At 45.5% G+C, this 23,769-nt stretch overlaps 1 protein-coding gene across 2 annotated transcripts; it reads right to left on the minus strand.

Moving 5' to 3' along the window:
• Positions 1 to 12,872: 12,872 nt before the first annotated feature.
• Positions 12,873 to 22,218, minus strand: LOC6597591 (homeobox protein unc-4). Of its 2 annotated transcripts, XM_002022742.2 has the most exons (4): positions 21,238 to 22,218; positions 13,964 to 14,142; positions 13,744 to 13,883; positions 12,873 to 13,647 (listed from the first exon to the last, which is right to left on the minus strand). In XM_002022742.2, exons 1-4 carry the CDS (start codon positions 22,055 to 22,057, stop codon positions 12,945 to 12,947), a joined length of 1,842 nt encoding a protein of 613 aa, XP_002022778.2. In that variant the 5' UTR covers positions 22,058 to 22,218; the 3' UTR covers positions 12,873 to 12,944. The 2 variants fall into 2 exon arrangements, with proteins under 2 accessions (XP_002022778.2, XP_026848903.1); XM_026993102.1 differs by lacking the exon at positions 12,873 to 13,647 and having other exon boundaries at positions 13,773 to 13,887.
• Positions 22,219 to 23,769: the final 1,551 nt, after the last annotated feature.

Raw genomic sequence — 23,769 nt, forward strand, 5'->3', positions numbered from 1 at the left:
CTGATGTCTGCGAATATGATTATGGCCAATTTAAGCCCCGACTGCAGACAAAGTAGAAGAAGACAGAAGACTGGCAGAAGGAGACGAAGAAGCAATGGGAGAAGCTCTGCCGCTGCCAAGACGCTGGGGAGGCCGCCAGGCCGAGGGGAAAAACTGACATTTTATTGATTGTTTTATGCGATTATAATGTAATAATGCCTTAAATATGCAATGGTTGGAGGGTACCACCACCACCCACCCAAAGTGGCCCACCACCCCTTCCTCTAAACAATCCCCACCCACCGCAATGTGGAGCCCATTGCGCAGCTGCCGTCTTTTCAAATGAATTATGGCAGCAAGGGAGAGAGAGAGCGAGAGAGAGGGAGAGCAAGCGAAAGAAAGAGATGAGTGACTGAGAGAGAGCAAGAGCAGGTCTTGGAGCTGCCGCTGCCCCACACGACCCACCATCATACACGTTTTGGAGTCGCCTTGTGATTGGCAAAAGAAACGAAAAATTCCATTTGCAACTTTTTCCGCTCCCCCTTGCTCCATTCCGGTGGCTATCGGCACGCAAAAGATCTGTAAACGGGCAAGACCTACGCCCCGACAACCACCCAGCACCCCCCACAATGAGCTACTCCCTAACCACCGCACCGCACCGCACCGCACCGCACCGCTTCGCACCGCATCACACCACCCACACAACCATTTCGGCGACGCCGCACTCAACTCAATTCAATTAATTTTCACTTGATTTTTCTACACACAAACAAATTTTCATTTAATTTGCTGCGGGGCGTTTTCTTTCCCAGCTCCCAGCTCCCACTCCCATTTATCTTTCGCCTTTGCTTTTCCCCTATTTCCCTTGGATTTTCTTCTGGTTTGTGCCATCTGCTTATCGGACGCCATTTTCTTGCGCTTGATTTTCTATTAAGTTTTCCAGTTCTATTCCACAGAAAAACTTTTAACGCTCCTCTGAATCTTTGACTGCGTGGTAATGGGGGCAGCCTTCTCAGACCCCATCCCCACCAGCGGGCCACCCTTTCCCCTCTCACAACACCACCAACTGGATAATAGTTCTACAAAAGTAGATCTGTTGTGACATTTTGCCACAATTTGATTATTATATGCAGCGGGGCCATCATTACGGCTGCCAGCATTATTTCCAGCGAATTTCCATCGGAATCATGATACCGGAAATTAAAATTCGGAGTGGAATGTGTCCATGGAATGTGTATAAGTGTGTCTATCTAATGGCCCTATATGTGCGAAGGCATTTTCTCTGTAAAATGGAAAAGCTAACCGTTCAAAATAGTCTATTTTCATTAAAAAAAAAAAACCATAAAATTGAGTAATTATAAGGCAATTGGAAATAATTTGAAGGTTTCTAATAAACATTTTTTAATGTTGCTGATGTTTTAAGACACAATTATGATAAGTTTCTAATATCTTGAGTGCAGAATAACTCGGACATATGTATATGGAGTATATCTATATTTTTATATGGTTTCGGAGACTCTAGTACCACTGGTTTCAGGCTCTCAATGCCACTTACAGGTCACCTTTGCTTTGCTGTCACGAATCAGTTAGATCTACGAGTAAATATTTTACGGGGACGGACATTACTCGTATTTCGCTGAGCTTAACGCATCATTGACTTGGTTTATCAAATTGTTGTAATCGCGAATCAATTATTATTAAAAGCACATTAAAAACAATAAAAAACCCATTACAGTAAACACAGAACGAATAAAAAACAACTAAAAATCGATCGATTCTTTCGTTAAGCGAAACGAAAACAAAATAAACTAAATGAATATTAAGTTTTAATCATGCAGCAAATCAAGTTGTGGTCTGGTCTGGTCTGGTTTGGTCGTCTGCTTATCGCCCCGCATATCGACAGACAGTCGTCTCCCTGCCCCAGTTCTCCATCCCTCACTCCCCAACCTTCAGTCCCCAGTCCCCAGTCCCCATGTTCCCGCCTCTGAAGCGGCTGTGATTTTTATTACACTTTATTATTATTTACCTACTGTCGACTAATTTGTTTTTAATTTGTGCTGATAAAATTGATGAATAAATAAAATGGACAGCAAGCAAATAACGAAATTAATAAGTGCCAATGGAATGGGACCCCTCCGATTGACAGGTGGGAAATCGGGACAGTTTGAATGGGGTCTGGAGAGGATGTGGGGAACAAAGAATTGTGACATTAGTAGCCCGATTGATTTGTCAAATCATAAACATTTATTGAAGTCCCATTTGTCACGGAGCAGTGGAGATTTTTTGTGGCTATATTTTTGGGGGTGCCATTAGTCACAGTGTAGGGGTCTTTCGGTTTGGCCACGTGTATAGATCGGGTCGCTACAAACGGCACGAGAGGAGTCGAATATTAGTGGGGATATATTGTAGCCGGATAACTGTCAGATATCGCTGGATCTTCTATCGGATAAAATACTAAAATCAAGCGAAAATAGCTATTGAATGATATCTTCTTTTTAATCGGGAATATTGTTATCCTATCGGATCAGCAATCGTAGATACAATATAATAATCTGTTTCCCATCAATAAGTACCATCCCAAATTCTCTCAGAATTCCGATCAAAGCTTGTCCGCATGTTCATATGCCACTTTTGTAGCGGATCCCCCATTGTCCACCCGCCAGTATGGTATCCCAAAAACCGTACGCTATCGTCCGATGTCAGGTCAGGCATACGAGTATATGTAGCATTATGGGGCTCTAATAACTTCATTAGCCGCGCGTTACTCATATGAAATGTCACATGACAATGCAGCTGGAGGTGAGGTGGTTCACTGGTTTTTGGGGTTTGGTTTCTGGGGGTGGGGGGCATTGATTTGTTTTGGGTGATAAGCACTTAAATTAAGTCTTAATACAAATGCCGCTTGTCGCACACGTGTCGCATCGTCATCGAGGTCGATGGGTCGTGGGCGGGAGGCGGTAGTTGGTTTCAGATTCGGTTTCGAGATTCGACACTCTCCGAAGGGGTGGTGCGGCATGCGACACAGGGACGCAGAGGTGGCTGTGGGACCCTCGGGGGTGTGGGGTGTGGGGTGTGGGGTGTGGGGTGTGGTGTTTTGGTGCTGTGTGTGTGCATTGACATTGACGTTGCCTGTGAAATGGACATTTAATTATTTGCTGTGATTAAACACACACACAGAACGGGAACATCACCCCACTGCACCTCTCGTGCCACAGGAAGGGTAGAGGTAAGGGGAAAGCTGTGATTCCGCTACGGCAGCTTCATATTCCAATTATTTATCTTATCAGCAATATCTGTATCTTGCAGTTCTGTAAATAGTTGGAACACCCCTGCTTCTGCTGCTCGTGCTGCTTCTGTGGCACCCCGTGACCAAAAACCTGATTCCAAAATCCGATTCATGAAACCCAAAAACCCAAAACCCAAATCCCTGTTCTGCACTACGACAGTTGACAGTTGCATCAGTGGCAACGTTATCTTTGGGATCTCTTGGTGGCATCTCCAATTTTGTATTTCCTGTATCTGTCTGCGGCCTTTATGGAAATATTTATGTTTCCCAGCAGAGCGATATTTGAGCACTCATCGTCCCTGGTCCTTGGTCCCCTTTCTGCTTGTCAAATTAATGAGATTTTGCGTTTTGATTTCTGATCGATCGATTTGAGAGAGTGGGAGCGGGGTGGAGTAGCAGAGGCACTAATCGGAGTAATAGAAGAGGTTTAAGTCAACTATCCAATTATTTGCCAGGTGCCAAAAAACCAATCAAAGCACACTGCCAACGTTGAACCCTTTTCGGGATGGCATACGGATGGAGATGGGCCCCAGGAGGTCTTCTTAATATGCAAATGTATATATTGTAAATGGATGTTCTTTTATTGGGGGTTTCAGAGGTTCATTCTCGCCTCTCCTACACCCCAGAAAAGATACCGACCAACAACAATAAACGGGGGCGCGGGGAAACCAACAAACAACAAACCGAGAGAGAAAAACTCAAATTGACTTCTAAAAGCAGCAAAATCAGCTAAAAATTTGCATTTCAATAAACGATTATCGTAACTTTGCGTACGGTTTTTGGCTACGGTTTACAGATACATTTACAGCTACGGATTCGCATTCGTTACGAGGGTGCGAGCCGAGGGGTTCTGGCTGCTCCATGTCGAGGTCTCCGTGTCAGGGTTCGGGGTCACCATTTTCCTGTGCGCTGTTCTGTTCAGTGCCTGTGTGTGTGTGTGTGTGTGTGTGGGCGAAAGCGAACAAAGGTTTACGACAGTCAAGCGGCAAATTGTTGGTGTAAAAGTCAAATGTGTAAAATTTATTTTATATATATATTTTTAGCTCTTAAATTAAATAAAGTTTTTCCTCCGTCGTTTTCCGCCCGCCTTTTTATTTGCATTGGCATGTTGTCACCTCCGTGTCGTTGTAGTCGTCGTCGAGGCTGCTCGGAGTTTCCGCTCACGTTTTAGCACCGCCTCCTCTCTACGTTTGCTGTTTATTGTTTAGGCTTTTTATGGGACAGGGGATTGAAGGACCTGGCACACAGGACCTGACCTCAGAGCTGCCACAAATCACGTACGGCTCTTAAATATGGCGCTCGTTTCATGTCCATTTCGTGTCCAGCAAAAGGAGAAATAATATAATAACACCAAAAGGAGAAGCAGCATGCAGGCAGGCAGGAGAAGTGACCGAAAGAGTGAAACAGGATTCCACGGGGGCATATGTCCATTTTGCATGCAAAAGCAATTTGATAACGAGCGAACGTATTAATATCATTGAGCACCATTATTTTCACTGCACACCCGAATGGATATCCGGACGGACACACACCCACGGGTCCGGCAAACCGAAAAAATATGCTCGAAGGAAAAAATGATGTTCATTTGGCGTTTGGGCCAGAAGGATAAACGAACAGAGATGAAAGTGTTCCTATGGAGTCGCTTTTGGGATGCTCTTTGTAGGCACTTGGCATCAGTTTTTAAGATACGTATGTGTTCATGGTTCCTCTATAAATATTTGTGTATTTAAAATCCTGCTTCGAAAACCATGATTTCATGAGGGACAGCCTTACGAAGAAGAGACATCCTTCCATTCCTCCCGGTAGAGTGTCTTTGCTTTCCCTCTTTGGGAATCTGCTCAACTCCAGAGCTGTCTCACAATTCACATAACAACTATTTCTCCTCGCCAAGCATTCAAAGGATTCCATTTCCGCATTTCCCTAGTTTCCGTTTCCGCTTTTCTGGAGCCTGGTCCATCGCTCATCTGGTCACACTGATTTCTAGCATTGCTCATACGCCCCCATTCGGTGGTCTGATTGGAGTGGGATGCAACAAACGCTGCCAACAAAGTCCTGTATGCCTGTGCCTCCCGAGAGAGAGAGGAGAGCGTTCCTCTGGAGATGGGAATGGGATAGATGCGGATGGGCAGGGGGTGTGTGTGTAAAAAGGGCAGCTTATCGGCGCGCGTGTGCAACATATTGCCACCATTCGTTCGGCCCATTCCCAGGCATTGGCAATTGTGACTGATGGCCAATAAATTTTTACAGTCATGAATGCGCTGGAGAGGCGCACTGGACGTGGACGTGGACGTAGACGTGGCCGCCGACATGGACATGGACAGCCGACATGCAGTGGAGATGGAAATTTCGTATATGTACATTCGATGCTGGTGGTTTATCAGGAGAGCCTCCTGATGGGGGAGGGAGTGCTGACTGCTACATAGCCCCCCCCCTTCCTTCTGCTTATTAAATAAATCACATGCATACACAGAAAAGAGGAGCAGAAGATGATGAGGGCCAGGGACAGGGACAGGGACGGGGACAGAGCCAGGGCCAGGGCCAGCCCCCATAAATCGATGTATCCCCAATTATCTCATTTGTCTACGCGGCCCTTTGACATAACGGAAATCTGAGAAGGAATATGGGAAGGGAGGGGGCGATGGCATATGGCATTCGGATTGGAGGATGAGACGACCGATCCTCACAGACATTTCATTTCATTTCGTTTCGATTTCATATATGATTGCAATGCATTTCAATTTCTCAGCGAGTTCAAAGTTGGGGGGCAGCCAGAGCCAGAGCCAGTCCCCCAAGGAGCATCGAACAAGAAGCGAGGCTTGTTCTGCCTTTTGGCTCTTGCTCTTGCCACCGCCTTGTATGGGTTTTGCTATCAGGCAGGGACGGCCGCCGTCGCTGCCGCCGCCACTCGCCTCAGAGGCTTATCAACGAAAATGCCAACAAAGCAGAGCATGAAATATGGGGGAAAAGGGAAAACGGGGGTCTGGGTGCGGGTCTGGCCTCTCGATTGGACGTCTCTTGACAAGGCAGTGCTTCCTTCAATAACAATTTGCCCATGACTAATTGGATTTATTGGAATCGAATTTATTATGTTATGCTTATTTAATATTAAATTTATGCGCTGTTTATTTTCGATTTTAATTCGAATCGAAAATCAAACCGAGAGCTCTCGCCTAAAGGAACAGGGGCAAATGGGGGTAGACTTTCTCCCTACAAAATACTACCTAATATATTCCTTCTAGAAGGTGGCTGGAGGGGGGAAGGGGGGGCTGTAGGGATCTGCGAAAGGTGGCTCTCGGCGAGTGTTGAGGCGCCGCTAATGACCCTAATAAACAGTTTTGTGGCCGCACGGCATACTAATGAAGCAAAAGCGGTAATAGGACGAAGGACCCCAGGAGCCCAGCCGAAATGGGAAGCAGAAAGCAGCAATGCAAAGTGCAGGACGTCAACACCTTCTTCCTCCCCCGTGACAGCCACAGCAGCAGGGTAGTAGCAGCATTCATCTCCTTCCGCAGGACACACGAAAGGAAGACTCGTAATGAGCAATCCATCTGAGCACCATCTGAACACCACCCGCACGTAGTTTAGTGAAATTTTTGGTTGATTTACATGCCTCCTTCCGACCGCAGCACAGGCTCTCCCTCTGGATAGTTCGTCCTGGCAGCAGCCCGTGCATGTGTGGGCACTGCTGGTGGTGCCGATGGTGCTGATGGTGCTGCTGCTCGTCCTGGTAGCTTAATAAATTGTTTGCCATTAATAACAATAAAAATAGATAATCTCCGTATAACAAATTAATGATGTGCGCCAGCGACAGAGAGACAGCGAGAGAATGCCGGACAGAGAGAGGCCATGAGGGAGCGAGGGCTGGGATGGTGCTGTGAGGGTAGGAAAATATGAAAACTTTTCGCTTTTCCTGTTCATTATTACACTGGCCAACAAGTGCAGGGGGAAAATCATAAGGTTAAAACCATACAGGTCGACCATTTCTATAAGCAAACACAGGTAGTCCCATCTGTAGTGCATCTGTAGTGCAGATCATTCACTAGATCTAAGATATTACGATCAAAGAATATTCAAATTTTCTAATATCCACATTGAAACGTTTAAGGAAAACTCTCCCAAAACTCTCTATGTTCAAACTCTCTTTATCAATCGATTTCCAAATATAACAGGCCCATCCCACAAAAACATTCTCCTCAAGTGGCAACAAATTTGTATTTTCTTGTGATTTGTACAGGGGATCAATCTCTTGCAGGAACCCATATTTTGTTGGCTAGTGTTCGGCCAGGACCTGTCGGTGGTTGCTTGCCGCTCCAGGAGTCATAACCCAGTAACCAGTACGGCGGAGGACACTGACGGGGGCTTGCCCAAGTCAAGTCGAGTCGCCCAGTGTCGAGGTGAGCGTGAGCCCCGTGGACGTGCCACTTGCCGCAGAGTACAACTCCCCCAGGAGTCATGTAGTTGAGTACGGATTTGAAGTAAATTAAAAGTCACTCACACCCGGAGATGTGGATGTGGATGTGGCTATGGCTCTGCCTTTTCCTGGTCCAGGATCTCCCTCCACCCATATCGCACTTGAGTTCATTATTATGATATTTGGTGTCAGCGCCGTGCTGTGCCAACCCTCCGCGACTTTCCCCAGACCCCTGCTACTCTCCAGGGCGTGGCAGTGTGTGTTTTTGAACGAAGAAAAAAAAATGAAACTCAATTATAACAATATGCTCAGATTTTCCCTTTGGCCGCACGGCGGAGCAGGGGTTTTTCAATTTGTTGTACGACTAGACGGACTACCTCTACCTCTACCTGCTACCTGAAGCAGACAATCAACCGGATCATCATCGCCTCAAACATCGAATGATGAAGGTTCCCAAGTCCAAGTCCAGCTCCAAGTCAAAGCCATAAACTATGCCAATAACCATAACTATGAACTAATAAGGTCGGATTGGGGTTGGGGTTCGGAATGGGGATGGGAATGGGGATGGGAATGGGGATGGGGATGTCGATGGATGAGAAGACTTTAACACAATATCAAAACAAAGAAAGTGGAGCAAACGGCGGTTCGGAATAGGAATCAGAATCTCTGAAGAAACCCATGAAATGCTGCTAATCATCGCACAATGAAATAAATTACAAACATTGTTTGTGGATATCCATCCAGTCCGAGTCCCAGTCCCAGTCCCAGTCCCAGTCCGATGGCTGACCCCTGAGCTATGGAATGCCTGCTGTGAAAATTGAAAAGCGTTCGAAAGGCAAATAGAAAACGAATCTCTTAAAGGGGCAAGGCGCAAAGATTAACACCGTCAAGCCGTCAAGAGTCGCCTCGGCACAGCCTCAGCCCAGTCATGTTGCACGTTCCCCGAGAGAGCATTTATACCAGAGTGTGAATAAATTAAGGCATCAAAATTCATAATACAAACGATCGGTCCACGATAAACACTTTGATTAGCGCTCACCGCTCGAACCATCGACTCCCGCTGCGAAATTGAAATGGAAGCAACTGCAGAGGCGCAGGAAGAGGCAGAGGCAGAGGCAGAGGCAGAGGCAACTCTCGGATCCCCATATCTTGAGAGAGCGGCAAACACCAAAATGCCCATAATTATGACAATCATCTCTGGGATTGAGTTGCGGACCATCGAGCTGTAGCTGAAGCTGGTTTGTGTGTGCCTTTGACTGCCTGAGTGCCTGCCTGCTTGGGCTGCTTTATGATGGAGCGTTAATCCCCATTGTTGGGGCCATTGTGGGGCCTCTCTTGTTGTTGGCTTAAGAATCTGTTACAGAAAACTTAAAAGCGTCGCTTTAATAACTTTATTGATTTCGATTAAGCGCTATAACGTAGGGTGATCATCATCATCATCATCATCATCATCATCATCATCATCATCAGCATGGGCAGTGGCATCGGCAGCATCGGCATTTCTTTGGATCTGGTTTTGGGTATTTCGGTTCTTGGGAAAGCAAGAAACATTTGAGTTTAAGTAGAGATAGAGGATAGGTTTAGATAGATAGAGATTAGGTTTAAGTTCGAGGAACTCTCTCCAGGAATCAATTCCATAGCTTATTCTTCTTTTTGCAATACAATGATATCTTGAAGAAGGCACTATATCAAAATACCAATCTCCATCTCCATAGATATGGGTCTACTATGATCTCCTTCTTCTCTTTTTCCTTTCCTTGAATAAAATATATCCTTTTTGAAAAAGTCTTTTTCTGATTGTTCCATTTTGAAGTATGGTATTATAGATATATTTTTTAGTCCTTACATTGCCACAACTATAGCCCCAATGTAAAATTATTTAAACTTTCATTCTTCCTTTAATTTTCTTGATTTTCTTTCTTTCCTTTATTGGCTTGGATAAATTCTGGTCCATGAAGGGCATTAGCCAGTTGCCAGTTGCTTTCAAAACGAAATGCCTCCCCGTCCAATAAACAATCACACAATGGACAATAAGCTTAACAAAAATATATTTTTCCAGCTCAATAAAAAACTCATTTACAACAAAAGCGCGACCAAAGAGAGAGGATTGGGCGGGCGGGAGGTAGTTCAGCATTATCTCTGGTCTCTTGGTAGGGTTTAAGGAGCTGGAAAGTTCAGATTTGAATGTCTGGCATTTGGATAGATACACTCGTAGGAGATGTGATCAAATAAACCTAATGGAAAAACGTGTGAAGAATAGTTAAGAGCGTCGTCCAATTTGATTTGCATCGAAAAGTAATTGAGCCACAAAAAACGAGGCAAAGAAAAAGAAATGGAAACGCTCCACGGGGGCACGAGTCCGAATCGGCTGTGGCTTTGCCGATGAAGATGTGGAAAATATTTCAAATCATGCACAATTATTAAAATCCATAAACGTAATAATCATATCAACAGGCCCGACCAGACGAGACGATCATCCAAATACAGAATAAAGAGAACACAGAGTACAGAACGGTATGGTGTGGAGTCATTAACAGCATGCCACAGACAACAACAATAACTGGGATGGGGGGGAGGAGGAGTGGAAGGGGGAACGAACAGCAAAGCGCGAACACTGAAAAATTAATAAGCAATAAAATTGCCATGAAATGAGCTACACCACAAAATTCCCATGAAAGCGGCCGCTATGCCTCTCCTTCTCTCCATCTCCATGGCCTCCCCCCACCCGCTGTGTGGAGCCAAAGGCAGGAGCTGCAGCATCGGAGTTCACTCTGGAGAGTCCGAAACGGTTAATCGGTGTTACCGTTCCCCACAAGATTGGAACCAAAAACAAAAAAAACAACCGAAAACCAAAGCCCAAGCCCGTAACCCGAAATCAAAGCAAAACTCAAACTGACCGAACAGAACCGGACCTGAAGCAGAAGCAGAAGCTGGGGCTGGACCTCAAAATTAATGCAAATTCAATTGACACTTCGCTGGCCTTCGACTTGCGACTGGTTTCCTGTCCACTCCTGGGACTCCTGGGACTCCTGGCACTCCTGCTCCAGACGATGCCCCCCATGGGGATGCTTCTCTGCTCATTGGTTTCTTTCTCATAATTCGCTGATAACTCGACCAGAGTCTGCCCGATTTGGGTCGGGAATGTTGCAAAATTGTTCCAATTTTATTTGATTGAAGTTTTCGATGATTTCCGGCCCAACATTGGGGCCGAGATGCAAGTTTCTTCTGCCTGAAGAATAGACCCTTCTACAAACATTGATCCGAATAAAGTCCACTGTTTTTCTCTACCAGTACAGAGTATGAGCTGCTTGATTTTTGGATGCTATAAAGATTTGTATTAAAAGGCAATACCTAGTATTTGTATTATTGGAACCATAGCCAATCCTTTGTCTATTATTCCTCTGAATTTGTTCAATTCTTTAAATTAATAATTGTGGATTGAAGATCCAACCAATTCCCATTCTATGAAATGTTCTTGTGCGGTATATCTCTTATAGTATTTCCCCAAAATAAAAGAGAATCAAGGGAATAATATTTCCTTTCAAGTGGTCTCCAAACCTTCTTATCTTCCAGTGCCGTCGGTCTGTAGATAATTTTCAGCATTTCTCTTTCAGTGAGTTTGATTCCAATGATTCAACTCGAAAAAAGCCGCTTATTCCCCTTTTTATTTGGATACTTTACTGCCTGGGAATTGTTTGATTTTGATGGTCAATTGGCAACTTTCGGGTGTGTTTAATGCATCATATAAAGATGGTTGTTAAGTGGACATTTCGCTTGATGCGGGAATGCATTATCAGAGCGATACCCTCCTGTTGAGTTTCTCCATTTTCCACACCATATCCATGGCTATTTCCACACCATTTCGCAAAGGAAAACGCTTTCAGTGTTTGCTCATTTAGGTATATGTGTATTTTTGATGCCATTTAAATTGCCGTTTATTGAATTTGCTTCCCCAATTCGGGTTTTTAGGTTTCGTTTCTGTTTTTTGCTGTGGTTGTTTTTGTTTTTGTTCTGTTTGTTTGTTTGTTGTCTTTTTTGAGTAAATTTCTGCGTGAATGGGGGGTTTGTGGGGGGGATTGTGGGAGATTTGCGCACAGTTTTATTTGTGTTAGAATCGTATTATTTTGTGGATAAGCTCGACACGAAATAAACCAAAAAATAATAAGCATAATGTTTCGTTTATGTGGGTTTTTCTTTACAGAGTTTTCGTTCTTTTATTTCTTGTTTGACAATAATTTTTTCGATACAGTATAATTTTTTTCATTTTCCGTTTCATTTGCATTTCTATTTGTGGTAGTTTTGTGTGTGTTTCTCATATTCTCATTTTTTTCTCATAGTTGAAATATATTTTATGTACTATTCCCCTTCTTTAGGATCATCTTTATATATTTATTAAAAAAAAAAACATCCTCTTACTTAAGTTTTGGGGGTATCTATCCGATTCTTTGTGGTTTTTTTGTTGTTCTCCTTCTTTCTTTCTTTTTTTTTAACTAAATTAAATTACATTTTTACACACACACACACTGGCACACGCTCGCACATTCATTCATTCCTACACTGGGAAAAAAAATTGTCCTTAGTTGATATCGTTTTTTTATTACATAAAAATATTACTCATATTTCAAGCATTGCTTCAAACAAAAAAAAAAAAAAAAATTAATAGTATAAGTTGTATATTTAATGTAAAAATAATAAATTCATTTACAACACTAATTTAGTCTCTCTTGGAACAGGGGGTTTTAGATTACAATACGCAAAGCAAATATATATGTATGTTTGTATGTATTTCTATTGTATAGTCGAATAAATAAAATCACTTAAGAATATTCAAGCTCTGAACCGAAGAGTAGTCAAAGGAAGGATAACTTTTAGCGGGGTTCCACTAGGACACGAAGGACATTAAATTCGCTGTTCAAATTTATCATTAGTTAATAGACAAAAATGGAACACTTTCGATTCGAATGATTCAAATATGTTTAGACGATAAACAAATATTTTAAAATATTTGAATACGATTTTTGATAAAAAAGTTGTATTTTTTTAAATGTGATAATATTTTTGTTGCCATTCACGTGTCAACGTGTAGTCTGCATAACGTGCTGGCGGAACCCATACTTTTAAAGAGGGAGGAGAGTTATAGAGAACTTATAGAACTTATAGACAAATAGAGATGAAAAACTGAGCAAAAACCTCTAGGAACGCATAAATCAATGGAGAAGCAAATGCGGTTCGGTTGAACTCCACCTCCTGTTCCGCTGCTTGGTTGCCTCACGTGTTGTTGAAGAGCAGCGACTCGATGCTGAAGGGATTGCTGCGCCGGATGCTGATGGGCGAGGTCTGGTGGACGAGGTTGGCCGCCGCCGCTACCGCTGCCGCCGTGGCCGAGGCGGCGGTGGCCGCCGCACTGTGATTGTGCCCATGCCCATGGCCGTGTCCGTGTCCGTGGCCACCGTGGTGCTGGGAGTTCTGCAGGTTGAGTTGATGGAAGGCCTTGGCGGGAAAGAGTAGCGATTTGGGCGATGCGCGCGACTCCTGCTCCCTCTCCCGATCCTCTGACTCGCCGCCGTCCATGGGCTCCATCTTGCCGAAGACGCCGCCGCCGTTCGAGAGCAGCGTGGAGGGGGCCACGGAGCTGGGGCTGCCCAAGCTACCGCCGCCGCCAATGAAGCTGCCCGCCCGAGAGCTGTCCCCGTCGCCGTCCAAGCCGCAGTGGCTCTGGCCGCCGTGCTGGGGGCCGTGGCGGGCCGGGCTGACGGCATCGCTGTCCAGCTCGTCGTCGCTGTCGGTGCCGCCGACGACATCGATCTGGATGCCATCGTCCTCGAGATCCGAGTCCGAGAAGGTGCCGTTCGCCTTGTGCTGTGATATGTATTCGGCCTTGAGGGCCTCCAGGTCGACGGTGATGCCCTTGGCCTGCAGCTTCCTCGCCTGCCTATCGATGGCCTTGGCCAGTTTCTTGCGGCGCCTGGCACTGGAAAGAGCAGGGAAAACGGAGGGGGCAGATGCTGTAGCTGAGGGAAAACTTTGGGGGCTGGGGTACAATGTGTATCGCTCTGGGGACACTTACCGCTCCTTGGCCTTGAGCTCGTTGGGCGGTATTGGCTCGCCGCTGCATGTCTGCGGCTGGGCATTGTGGGCGGGCCGGCCGGGACCCTTTTTGGTGTGCTCGCGCTTACGCACCTTGGCCCGTCGATTCTGGAACCATACCTATCTGGAACAAAGCGTATAATCTCAGCAAAGGTGCTCGGATACGGTGCGGATGTTCGGTCCTGTGGAACGAGACTCACCGCAACTCGCGACTCCTTGAGGTCCAGCCGCATGGCCAATGCCTCGCGCATGAAGATATCCGGATAGTGGCTGGCGGAGAAGGCCCGCTCCAGTTCCTCCAGCTGCCAGGAGTTGAAATTTGTGCGGGAGCGACGACGCTTGGCGGCGCTGCTGTCATCATCGCCGTCGCCAGGAAAGCCTAAAGACGAAAACCGGGACGAAAATAGGGAAAATAGAAAATGTAAATGAATTTTCAAGTCAGAATCAAGTCATTAATATATGTAACTACCACACAATGGAATGGAGAACAGAGGGGGTGTTGGCTTATTAAAACTAATTAGGGTTCTACCAAAAAACAAAAAAAAAAACAAAAAGGAGAAACCTAACAAAAACTAACCCCCGAACCCCACCACACATGGGACCTGGAAACCCTGAAAACCCACAAAAATTAATAGAGAAACAACACACAAAACGAAAAACACTTTGTTCTCGACACTAAAAACCCTATAATTAAGTGTTGGTAAAATTATTTAAATGAAGCCGGCCGCAAGACAGGAGCACAAACACACAGCGACGGAGCAGCGCCAAAATGCATAAATATTCATAATCATATATTTCAATTACAAGCCAATGGTCCCTCCCCTCCCCCCCCGCCCAGTCCCCCACCCCTTCCAACATCTTCCATTCCAGGGGGCTCTGCTCTAACCGACGCGTCGGCTTACAATAAAAACGAAACAATTTAATTACGTTTCCATTCTCCACTTCACTTCCCGCTCCCCAGTCGACAGTCGACAGTCCCATTCCCTGAACGATCCGATCCGGTCCAGGATGTATAGTTTTCTATATTTAGATTATACCCCCAGAGGGGGCGTGTCAAGCACACTCACACTCAGACTAAGGCACAGATACACACAGAGAGAGGATACACACAAAGAATGCATGCAAAAGACCCCGCAATTTATCAAATTAGCTCCGATCGGACCCAAAGTGAATCCGAAAAGGGAAAGGGGACAGGAGAGAGGAGAGAGGGCCAGAAAGGTGTTGGATATTAGATTATGGGACTGGGACTGGGACTGGACAGGACGAGGCATTCTCAGGGACACAGCAACGGTCATCAGGGCATGAACGCACAAAGCAGATTAAATGGGAATACATGTGAGTGGATAAACGAATGCAAAGTGAATGTTTTCGAATGATTTACTTTACGGAAAACTGGCTCTCATTCGATGCTCACATGTAAATTCAGTCAGGTGACATCTTTGACTGATTTTTCCATCAACAAATAAGAATTCAAATTACAGTGGAAAATCATGTGTTCCGTTCATTCGAATGCACTCCATCTGTCGTTTAAATGAAAGCTTCTGTCATTCTGCTCCATTCTGGTGTGCCATTCATTCAATAATTGAAAGCAATTCCATACATAATCAGTGAATCATAGTGCATTCACCTTAAATATTTGACGTAATCAAGTGTATAATGGCGTACATAATTCAGAACTTATTTAAATCGAAATCTGTTTGAGGAATACCATTATTATTGGATGGATTGGCGCTCGTTCATTAAAATAAAATCCCCAATATTCTAACTCGTCACGGAATGAGTGCAGCGACTCAGTCGACACAATGGAGCGCCATTTAAATGCCACAACACTTGCAACAATGTAATCACATCGATACCCATTGCCTGCTCCCCGTTCCTGCCTCTGCCTCTGGCCCAATTCCGACCCCAACCATCAATTGTGTAAGATGTGGACTACCTACATACGCACACAATCCACTCCAGCATTAAAGCGCAATAACAAGAGGACGGCCACTAATGAATGGTTTGCATTTTGCTGTTAAGTGTACCTAATTATGCGTGCGGCACTGTAACGCTGCCTCTCTGTTTCTCTCTCTCTCTCACTGACTGCTTTGACTCTGCCGCAGCCGCAAACTGCTGCCTCAGTCACTGCTTTGGCAGTCACTGCCGTTGCACTGCTTTCTGCATACACGGCACATATTTACCCGATTGTCCCCATTTTTGTGAAAATAACCGACGGCTTACCATTGTGTATAAGGAAATGTTCTTATACATATACGAAAAATGATATGAGGTTTTGGTATCCATTCACCAACCATTCACCAAAAAAAAATCCAAAGGGATTTATGTGTGAAATACTATGAATATAAAGGAAATATTCCAACAAAACAGTACATTTTGTGCAGCATCAGCATCAGACTTTCTATAGATATTTGTATCATTCGTTCCAACAAATAGCGAAATAGCGACGGTGGAAAACGTATCGTGTAACAGAAGCACTCTTTCGGGGGCTCTCTACGCTCTGTAGAGCGACAAAAAACTCGTTTGTTGTAAACGACGCGCCGACCCGCGGTCAGTCTTTGGACTATGACTGAATCGTATCTGTGTGAGTGTTCAAGCCAGTGCATCAGTGTATGTGTGTGTGTGTGTGTGTGTGTGTTAATAACTCAATAACAACGCCAAATACACAGAAATAATAGAGTCATTAAAGGCACAAGCGACAAACGGCAAACGACAAACAAAACGCAGGACGCAGGAAGGCCGCCCTTTCAGAGGGTGAGAGTTTGAGTCGGCATAGTTGGGCGGTTGCACGGAGATGCATACATAGATACGCACACATACACACAAAGTGCATTCAAATGACTTAATAATAACAGTCGCTGGACTACTCCGCCCCTTCTGCCGCACTCGCACTCGCACTCACACTCGCAATCGGAAGAGTCGCGCGGAGAGTGAGTGCTTGGAGTGCGCTTTGAGTGGCACGACAGTGCAACAGAGAGAACACATAATTCATGTGGTTTTTTTGAAAATGCAAAACGATAATTGAAATTTATTATGATTATTGCACCCACTGTGCAGCGTGTGCAATGTGCAGGCGTACCACCAACACCGCCACCACCACCACCACAGACGTACTGCAATTTGGCAACGCCGCTGCACTCGTATGGGTCCTGGCCCCAACCTCCACACAAAAAGCCGAAAAACGAACCAAAGAATCGAGCGGCAATATCACGGGGAACGGAACGGAACCGACTTGTGTGTGTGTTGCATGCCACAGTCACATTCCGTGGCATGTTATTTTCGTTTACAGCTCGCGTCATCCAGGCAATATAACAGTTACACACCCCCCACCTCACCCGCAAAGACCCCTAATGCCAGACCCAGACCCAACCCCCAACCCCCAACTCCAGACGACACCCCTACCCCACCCTCTACGATCCTCCGCAGGTGAGGAGCCACTTAAGTCATAAAAATTAAAGTGAATATATGTATGTATAAAAAAAGTTACACACGAAACAGGAAAAGAAGAGACGCAAAGAGAAGACGAGTAGAGGCAAAGAATGGTTTTATGGCTTTGAAGGAGTGTGGAGGATTAAGGGGGGAAACCCCTCGCCTAATTGCATTTGTCCAAAGGAGCAACAGAGGACTCGAAAGCCTAATGCATGCTTGATTCACTTCCATTGAATGATTCATTAGCAGATGGTGGGGAGACCATTGCCATGATCTCAACTCACGAATGGAATAAATTCCACTGAGCAACATCATTCAGCGTTAACGCGTGACTGTCATCATGGATATCATGCAGATGATATGATATCTATATATTGGAAAAGGATTTGCTTAACTTAAACATTCTCTTTCATTCACTCTTTCAGAATTTTCATTGAGAACATTGTACAGGGATTCACTTCTTATCAATCTTTCATACGCAGAATGCAGAAATTCCACTGAGTAGCATCAATCAAACACTGACTCGTGACTGTCAAAGTGCATATCATGCAGGATTTTATTTGAGAAAGCCTCACTCTATAAAGTATTGTCAAAGGAGTCACTTCTCTTGAGCACTCCTTGCTGCAAGCACAACTGTTGCACAGTATTCGTGATAATCATGGCCTGATCATATAGCCAGAATGAATACTTTGATGAATTATTCACAGCTTCACTTGCCCGAAAAAAAAAACGAAAACCCAATCACAAAGCGGAAATCCATTAGAAAAACTCCGAGGAAATAACGAGTTCTGGGAGACGGCGACGAAATCTATTCGAAGCCAGAAAAATGATTTATGATTCAGTTCATCGTTCCATTCCATCGTTCCATCAATGTGAAGTGATTTCCGTTTTTTTTTTTTTGTTTTTGGGCAAAACGGAAACACCCATCCACCCATTCACTCGCTTCCCCCCTCACATCTTCAATCCATTCGGAATTCATTAGGAGACAAGAAACAACAAAACGAGTGCAAAGAGTGAAGAGAAAAGGAAAAGAGAGCAAGCACAGAAAATGGCGGCGTCGAAGCAGAAAACTGAAAATCGCATGATAAATGATTCCGATCGCCTTATGACAGTTTCTTCATTTCCGGCATGAAATGAGCAAACGAAAAACGGCACAAGAAAACGTCAAGTGAGAGAGAGAGGGCGATGATGGTGTAGATGGGAATGGGAATGGGAGTGGGAGTGGGGATGACGATGATGATGTCCCGTACCACCACCCACACAACCCACACACCCATCTGCCATTCGGCTGCATGTCAACTCTATGCCGCAAAATGATTAATGAGCAAAAGGCCATTCCCCAATCCCCAGTCCCTCCTTTCTCCCACACACCGCACCAAGCAGCCAACGGGCGGCGCACAATCTGCAATCTGGCAATCGCGGGCCTAATCAAATTGAATCAAATCAAATTAATAATTAGTTTTTAAAGCGCTGAAGCGCCAAAGGAGTAGGAAGTCCCTCTGCCTCTCTCGCTCTCTCTCTCTCTCTCTCTGTCTCTGTGGAAGTGGGTGCCGCACTGTCCCTCTCTGGGCCTCTTCATGTGTTGGCTTCAATTAATTAAACGGCCTGGCGCACAGCTAATGTCGCAGAAGGCCCCAGATCCGAGATCTACCATCCTTCAGTGAGTGCAGTTAATTACAAGCAGCGAGGACTGCTTACCTCTGGCCACGCCCCTGGCAAACGCCCCACGAGAGTGGCCGCCGAGAGCCGAATGGCCGCGCGCACTGGATATATGCATTATGGCCATAATTACACCAACTAGCCATCATTTGTTAATGCTAATTGGTCAATGAGCCACAGCCAGAAGACGGCCAGACAGCCCGCTCTTCGTCTTGGACTCGGATCTGGAACTGGCTAATGGCTCTCCACTCAGAGAGCGCGCCACGGAGAACGATGATCAAAGCAAATGGAGTAATTGCAAAAGCAATTGTACAATAACAAGAAATATAAACCCCCCCCTTCCCCCACCACAAGAAAGAAAGAAAGAAAGTGGCGATGACCACAAAACAAGTTAAGCATAAATCATCTATGATCACAGAGAAGTAGAGGGAGAGAAAGAGGTCTCTAAGAAGAGAGTCCTCGGATGAAAGCCATTGCGGAATATGAAATGAATCCTCCAATTCTAGACTCGATTACATATACTTTTAGACACCTTTAGTGTTTAAAATGGTTCAAATATATGTAAATGAAACAATGATTGAATCGAGACATTTCTTTAACAGGAGTTTCCTGAATCTAAAAGCAATGGAGAAATGTCGCATAGTACTTTGAATTGATGATGGAAATACATTTTTATGTATAAATATATTGAAGGTGCAGAATGCATGGAATAAAACAATCAATATTCCAAGTTGCTCAGCGATTTCTGTGGGTAGAGTTGCATGGCAAATTATCAAATAAATATAAAGAAATAATTGGAGAATTCAGCTACATTTTGAAACATGAAGTAAAACCATTATACTCCTCGTTGAATAGAAAATTACAAAAAGACAGCTCCCTCCCTGTTCACAAATGGAAATAAACCTTCGATTCAGAATGAGAATATACACTTCGGGAAGATCTCAATAGAATAGGATGTCAATGAGGCTTGCAAACCTTGCAGAATATGCAATATTTTAAAGTTCCCAAAACACCACCACCCCACTTCATCAGTGGGGAGATTTTTCTAAACAAAATTGCGATTTCAATTCAATTTCAAAACGAAACACGTACTATCTTGAGCCAGACTTTTATGGAATGGAAAGCGATTTGGTAATATAGTTTCCAGAAATAGGAGCGATTGCGGAATATCTATTCCTATAGAGCTAATAAATCCTCTCTTGTAATCCGAAACCCACTGAAATGTCGAATCAGAGTCGAGTCTGCCTTGAATAGAGACACCTTTTTTTTTGTTTTGTGGAGCGATATATGCGAGTAAAACGCACAATAGTTTGATCATTTATGGGTAGGCATTGGGAACTCGAATCTCGAGATTTGAAACTCGATGCGACCTTTCCGCGGCGCACAGCAGGCGTCTCCGTCTCCCATCTCGTTCTCAGGGCATTCGTTAGACCAATCCACATACTTTGTATGCTAAATAAAAATCAGAAAATCAATCGGATTTTACATAATAATCGATCGCTGATTAGCTAAATCAATAAATATGTTTTTAGGTAGCAAAAGTCAAGCACAAAGCACACAACTCTGACTGATATTCAGAGCACACGGCCTCAGAGCGCACGGCTATAGACATGACTGACAGCCCGAAAGCATTTAGCAGGGCTAATTGAATGAATTAGCATATTGTCCGCACAGATAACGACACCAGGATGAATTCCAATCACACATTTAACAAACAATCTACGGGTAGCCTCTGACGAAATGGATCGATCAACGGCGCTGACCTCCAATCCTCTCTCTCTCCATGTCTTTATAATGTGGGGACGCGTGTTCTCGGGCTTGATAATTCATTAGCCGATCTCCCGATCTCTGAACAAAAATTCACAGGCAAACGAAAACTGGCGAAAGCCAAGCGAAAGTCTCCAATGGAAATTGATTTCATGGGGGAATACGGAATGCGAATTACCTAACACACGTGTTGCCGATTAGGGTTAAGCGCAGTGCCCGCGGGATTGCCGATCATCGATCAACGATACTTTGTACTTCAAGTACTCGAATATTAAGAAGTAGAGGACTAGGAATCGTCAAGGATACTTGACGTATGAACTTAATTCGTCGTACCAATTTCCCCTAAGCGATAGGGCTTTTGTGTTTTCTTCCAAAGAATATTCTACAAAAGTAATCGATGGGTTTAAAATAAGCGATAGATGGGAAAGGAAACACTGATGATTTTCCTGATGGTAAATCCATTAATAATGAAATATTTTGACCATCCAATCGAAAAGTAATCCCCCCATAAGTGAGAAATATTTCCGAACTCCTAGCTCCCTGCGCATGCAACTAAATCATTCGATTGAATCATATCCTGCCTTATTACTGAACCTTCTACCAAAATCAATAGACTTACCGCCATCCTCGTTGGATCCTTCGCTCGGTGGTCCCGCCGGCGGCAGACTCTGCCGATTGCCGATCATCAATCGGTGCTGGATAGTCGCCACAGTGCTGGCCACAGCGGCCACTGCCGTCGTCTGGGCGGCACTTACATTCCTTAGCGCCGCCGCACTTAGTCCGGTGAGATTGGCGAAGGCATTGCTGGCATTTACCGCCGCCATTTGTGTGGCCGCCGCGGCAGCTGCCGCTGTGGTGGGATGTCCTCCGCCGGCGGCATCGAAACGAGGCCGTCCAAGGAACGGTCCATTCGGGCCAAAGACGCCGGGCACTCCGAACTGCAGGAAGGGGCCCCAGGGCGGCACTCGAACGCCGCCGGGCGCCAATTGGGCGGCGGCCGCATACAGCTGAAGCGCGGCCGTCGGATGAAGTCCCTCCGATGGCATACTGACGCTGGGCCTGGGATGGGAATGGGAATGGGAATGGGATGTGGGTGGACTGCTGCCGCTCAACCGTTGCTGCTGCAGTTGCTGTTGCGGCGGCGTGGCTGATGGCAGATGATGATGGCCTGAATGGGCACTCGGATTGGGATACGGATGTGGGTACGGATTGGATGTGGTCCTTTGCCGGGATGATGGGGATACTTCCACTACTTCCGTCTCGTCCTCGTCCTGGCTGCTGCTATTGTTATTGTGACTGATGTTGTTGCTGTTGCTGTTGCTGTTACTGTTGATACTGTGATTGTTGTTGTTGTTGATGGAGTACTTTTTGGTGTCTGCTGCGGTGTGGGTGGCTGTGGCTGTGGGTGAAGATTGATTGTTTCGTTGCTCCAGTACCATTATGGCTCTCACGCTCAGAACTTTTGGGCCATTCGGGGGTGTCAACACTTATCTTCTCACAAAAACTAGAGGGGTGTTGGGGTTTCGGTCACTCGCGCTCAGTATCGATCACTAAAGGACTCTTTTTCGGGAGTTTTATTTTTTTCCGTTTTCAATTTCGTGCTTAAAAAAATATACAGTCTGTTTTTTCAGTGTGTGTTTTGGTTTTTTTGTTTTTTTGTTTTGTTTTTTTTTTATTATTCTTGTGTATGTTGTATGGCTCTGCCGTCGGCCGGCGGCGGTGCACTACTGAAGAAGACGCGTCGCTCCACACTGATTGAGGGTCTTGGCTCCACTCTCGAGCTTTGGGTACGGTCCGCCGTTCGATTGGATTCGATTCGATTCGCGTGCTGCAGGGGGGGTGCAGTTGGTGTTGCAGGGAGAGACAGACACCAGCAGCAGCAGCAGCAGACGACGCTAGCGGCTCGCAATGAAAATTCAATCTGCGAGCCGACGACGAGGCATGCGGCCAGGAAACCCTCAGAAACGAGATGGAGCGTGTGGCAAGAGCGAGAGAGCGAAGCCACCACCAACGCGGGCAGAGATTGTTGCCATGTTGTTGGTGCCTCTCTCTCTCTCTTACTCTCTATCTGTCTCTCTTTGAGCTCTCTCGTTGTGTGCGTGTGCGAGCGAGGTAGAAATTCATCAAAAAGCAACAACCACTTAATTTTTATATGCGCTGCGTTTCGACTGTTTCAATTTTGATCAACTTGCCACTGCTACTGCCTGGCTCTGGCTCTGCCACGGCATGCTGCCTACTGCCTGCTGCCTCTCTCTGCCACTGCCACTGCCTCTGCTTCTGCTGCTGCTGCTGCTGCTGCTTCTGTAATTCATTTAAAAGAGAAACCTGTCTGGCTGTGGCTGTGTGTGTGTGGCCATTTTCAACATGGTCTCTGGCTTCGTGTCGTGTGTGGCAGAGCGAGACAAACATCTCTCCGATGGCCGCTTCCATTGGCTTTCCACGAATAGTGGGAATTTTTCTGCCAGCGCCGCTGCCTGCCTGCTAGTCTGCTGCCTACTGCCTGCTGCGTCGCCATTGCCAAAAACGACTTCAAGAGTTTTCAATTTTCTTCAGGCTGTCTGTGTGTGTGTGAGTGTCTGTGCGGCAAAGTTTTCCAGGGCGGAGTTATGCGGCATTTTTTCAATTTGCTTCTCCATCAAATTATTATATGCTCGGCTCTCTGCTCTGGCGCTGCTCTGCCGCTGCGCAACTGGCATTCTGCGACTTTGGCCGCCCGCAAAACGCCTCCACCTCCAACAAACATAAATGGCCATTTTCCTGGCAAAATAGAAAATGAAAATTCGTTAACAATTAATTAACAATAAGCTGATTTGTTTTTCCTCTTATGACTGCCTGCTTTTTCTTCTTCCCAACTTTTTCACGCGCGTTTTCGTTCGCTCTCGCGCTTTACTAGCGTTTCTTGCGCGTTTTCTTTTCAATTACGTTTCCGCTCCTCTCCAAGGCATTCACTTTGCCATGCGTGCAAGCGGGATGGCCATACACACACGACGCCGACGCCAGCCAATTTGCCTTTAATTTGTTAACATAAACGCCTCGTCTTGCCGAAGGACGAAGGGGAGCAAAAGGAGCACGACAACTCCTCCAAGCAGAAGGAGCGGGAGAAACAGCTCCAACTTCCGAGGCTGCTGCTGTTGCTGCTGCTGCGCATGAA

The sequence above is a fragment of the Drosophila persimilis genome, unplaced genomic scaffold, assembly GCF_003286085.1.
Source record: "Drosophila persimilis strain 14011-0111.01,24,50 unplaced genomic scaffold, DperRS2 tig00000804-arrow-arrow-pilon, whole genome shotgun sequence".
Classification (NCBI taxonomy): domain Eukaryota; kingdom Metazoa; phylum Arthropoda; class Insecta; order Diptera; family Drosophilidae; genus Drosophila; species Drosophila persimilis.

Bases quoted from the DNA above. Each gene is read 5' to 3' on its own strand.
- LOC6597591 (XM_002022742.2), bottom strand. From the start codon at position 22,057: ATGGTACTGGAGCAACGAAACAATCAATCTTCACCCACAGCCACAGCC. The intron at 13,884-13,963 runs GTGAGTCTCGTT...TGTTCCAGATAG, and splicing joins TCAAGGAGTCGCGAGTTGCG to GTATGGTTCCAGAATCGACG. The intron at 13,648-13,743 runs GTAAGTGTCCCC...TGCTCTTTCCAG, and splicing joins GAGCTCAAGGCCAAGGAGCG to TGCCAGGCGCCGCAAGAAAC.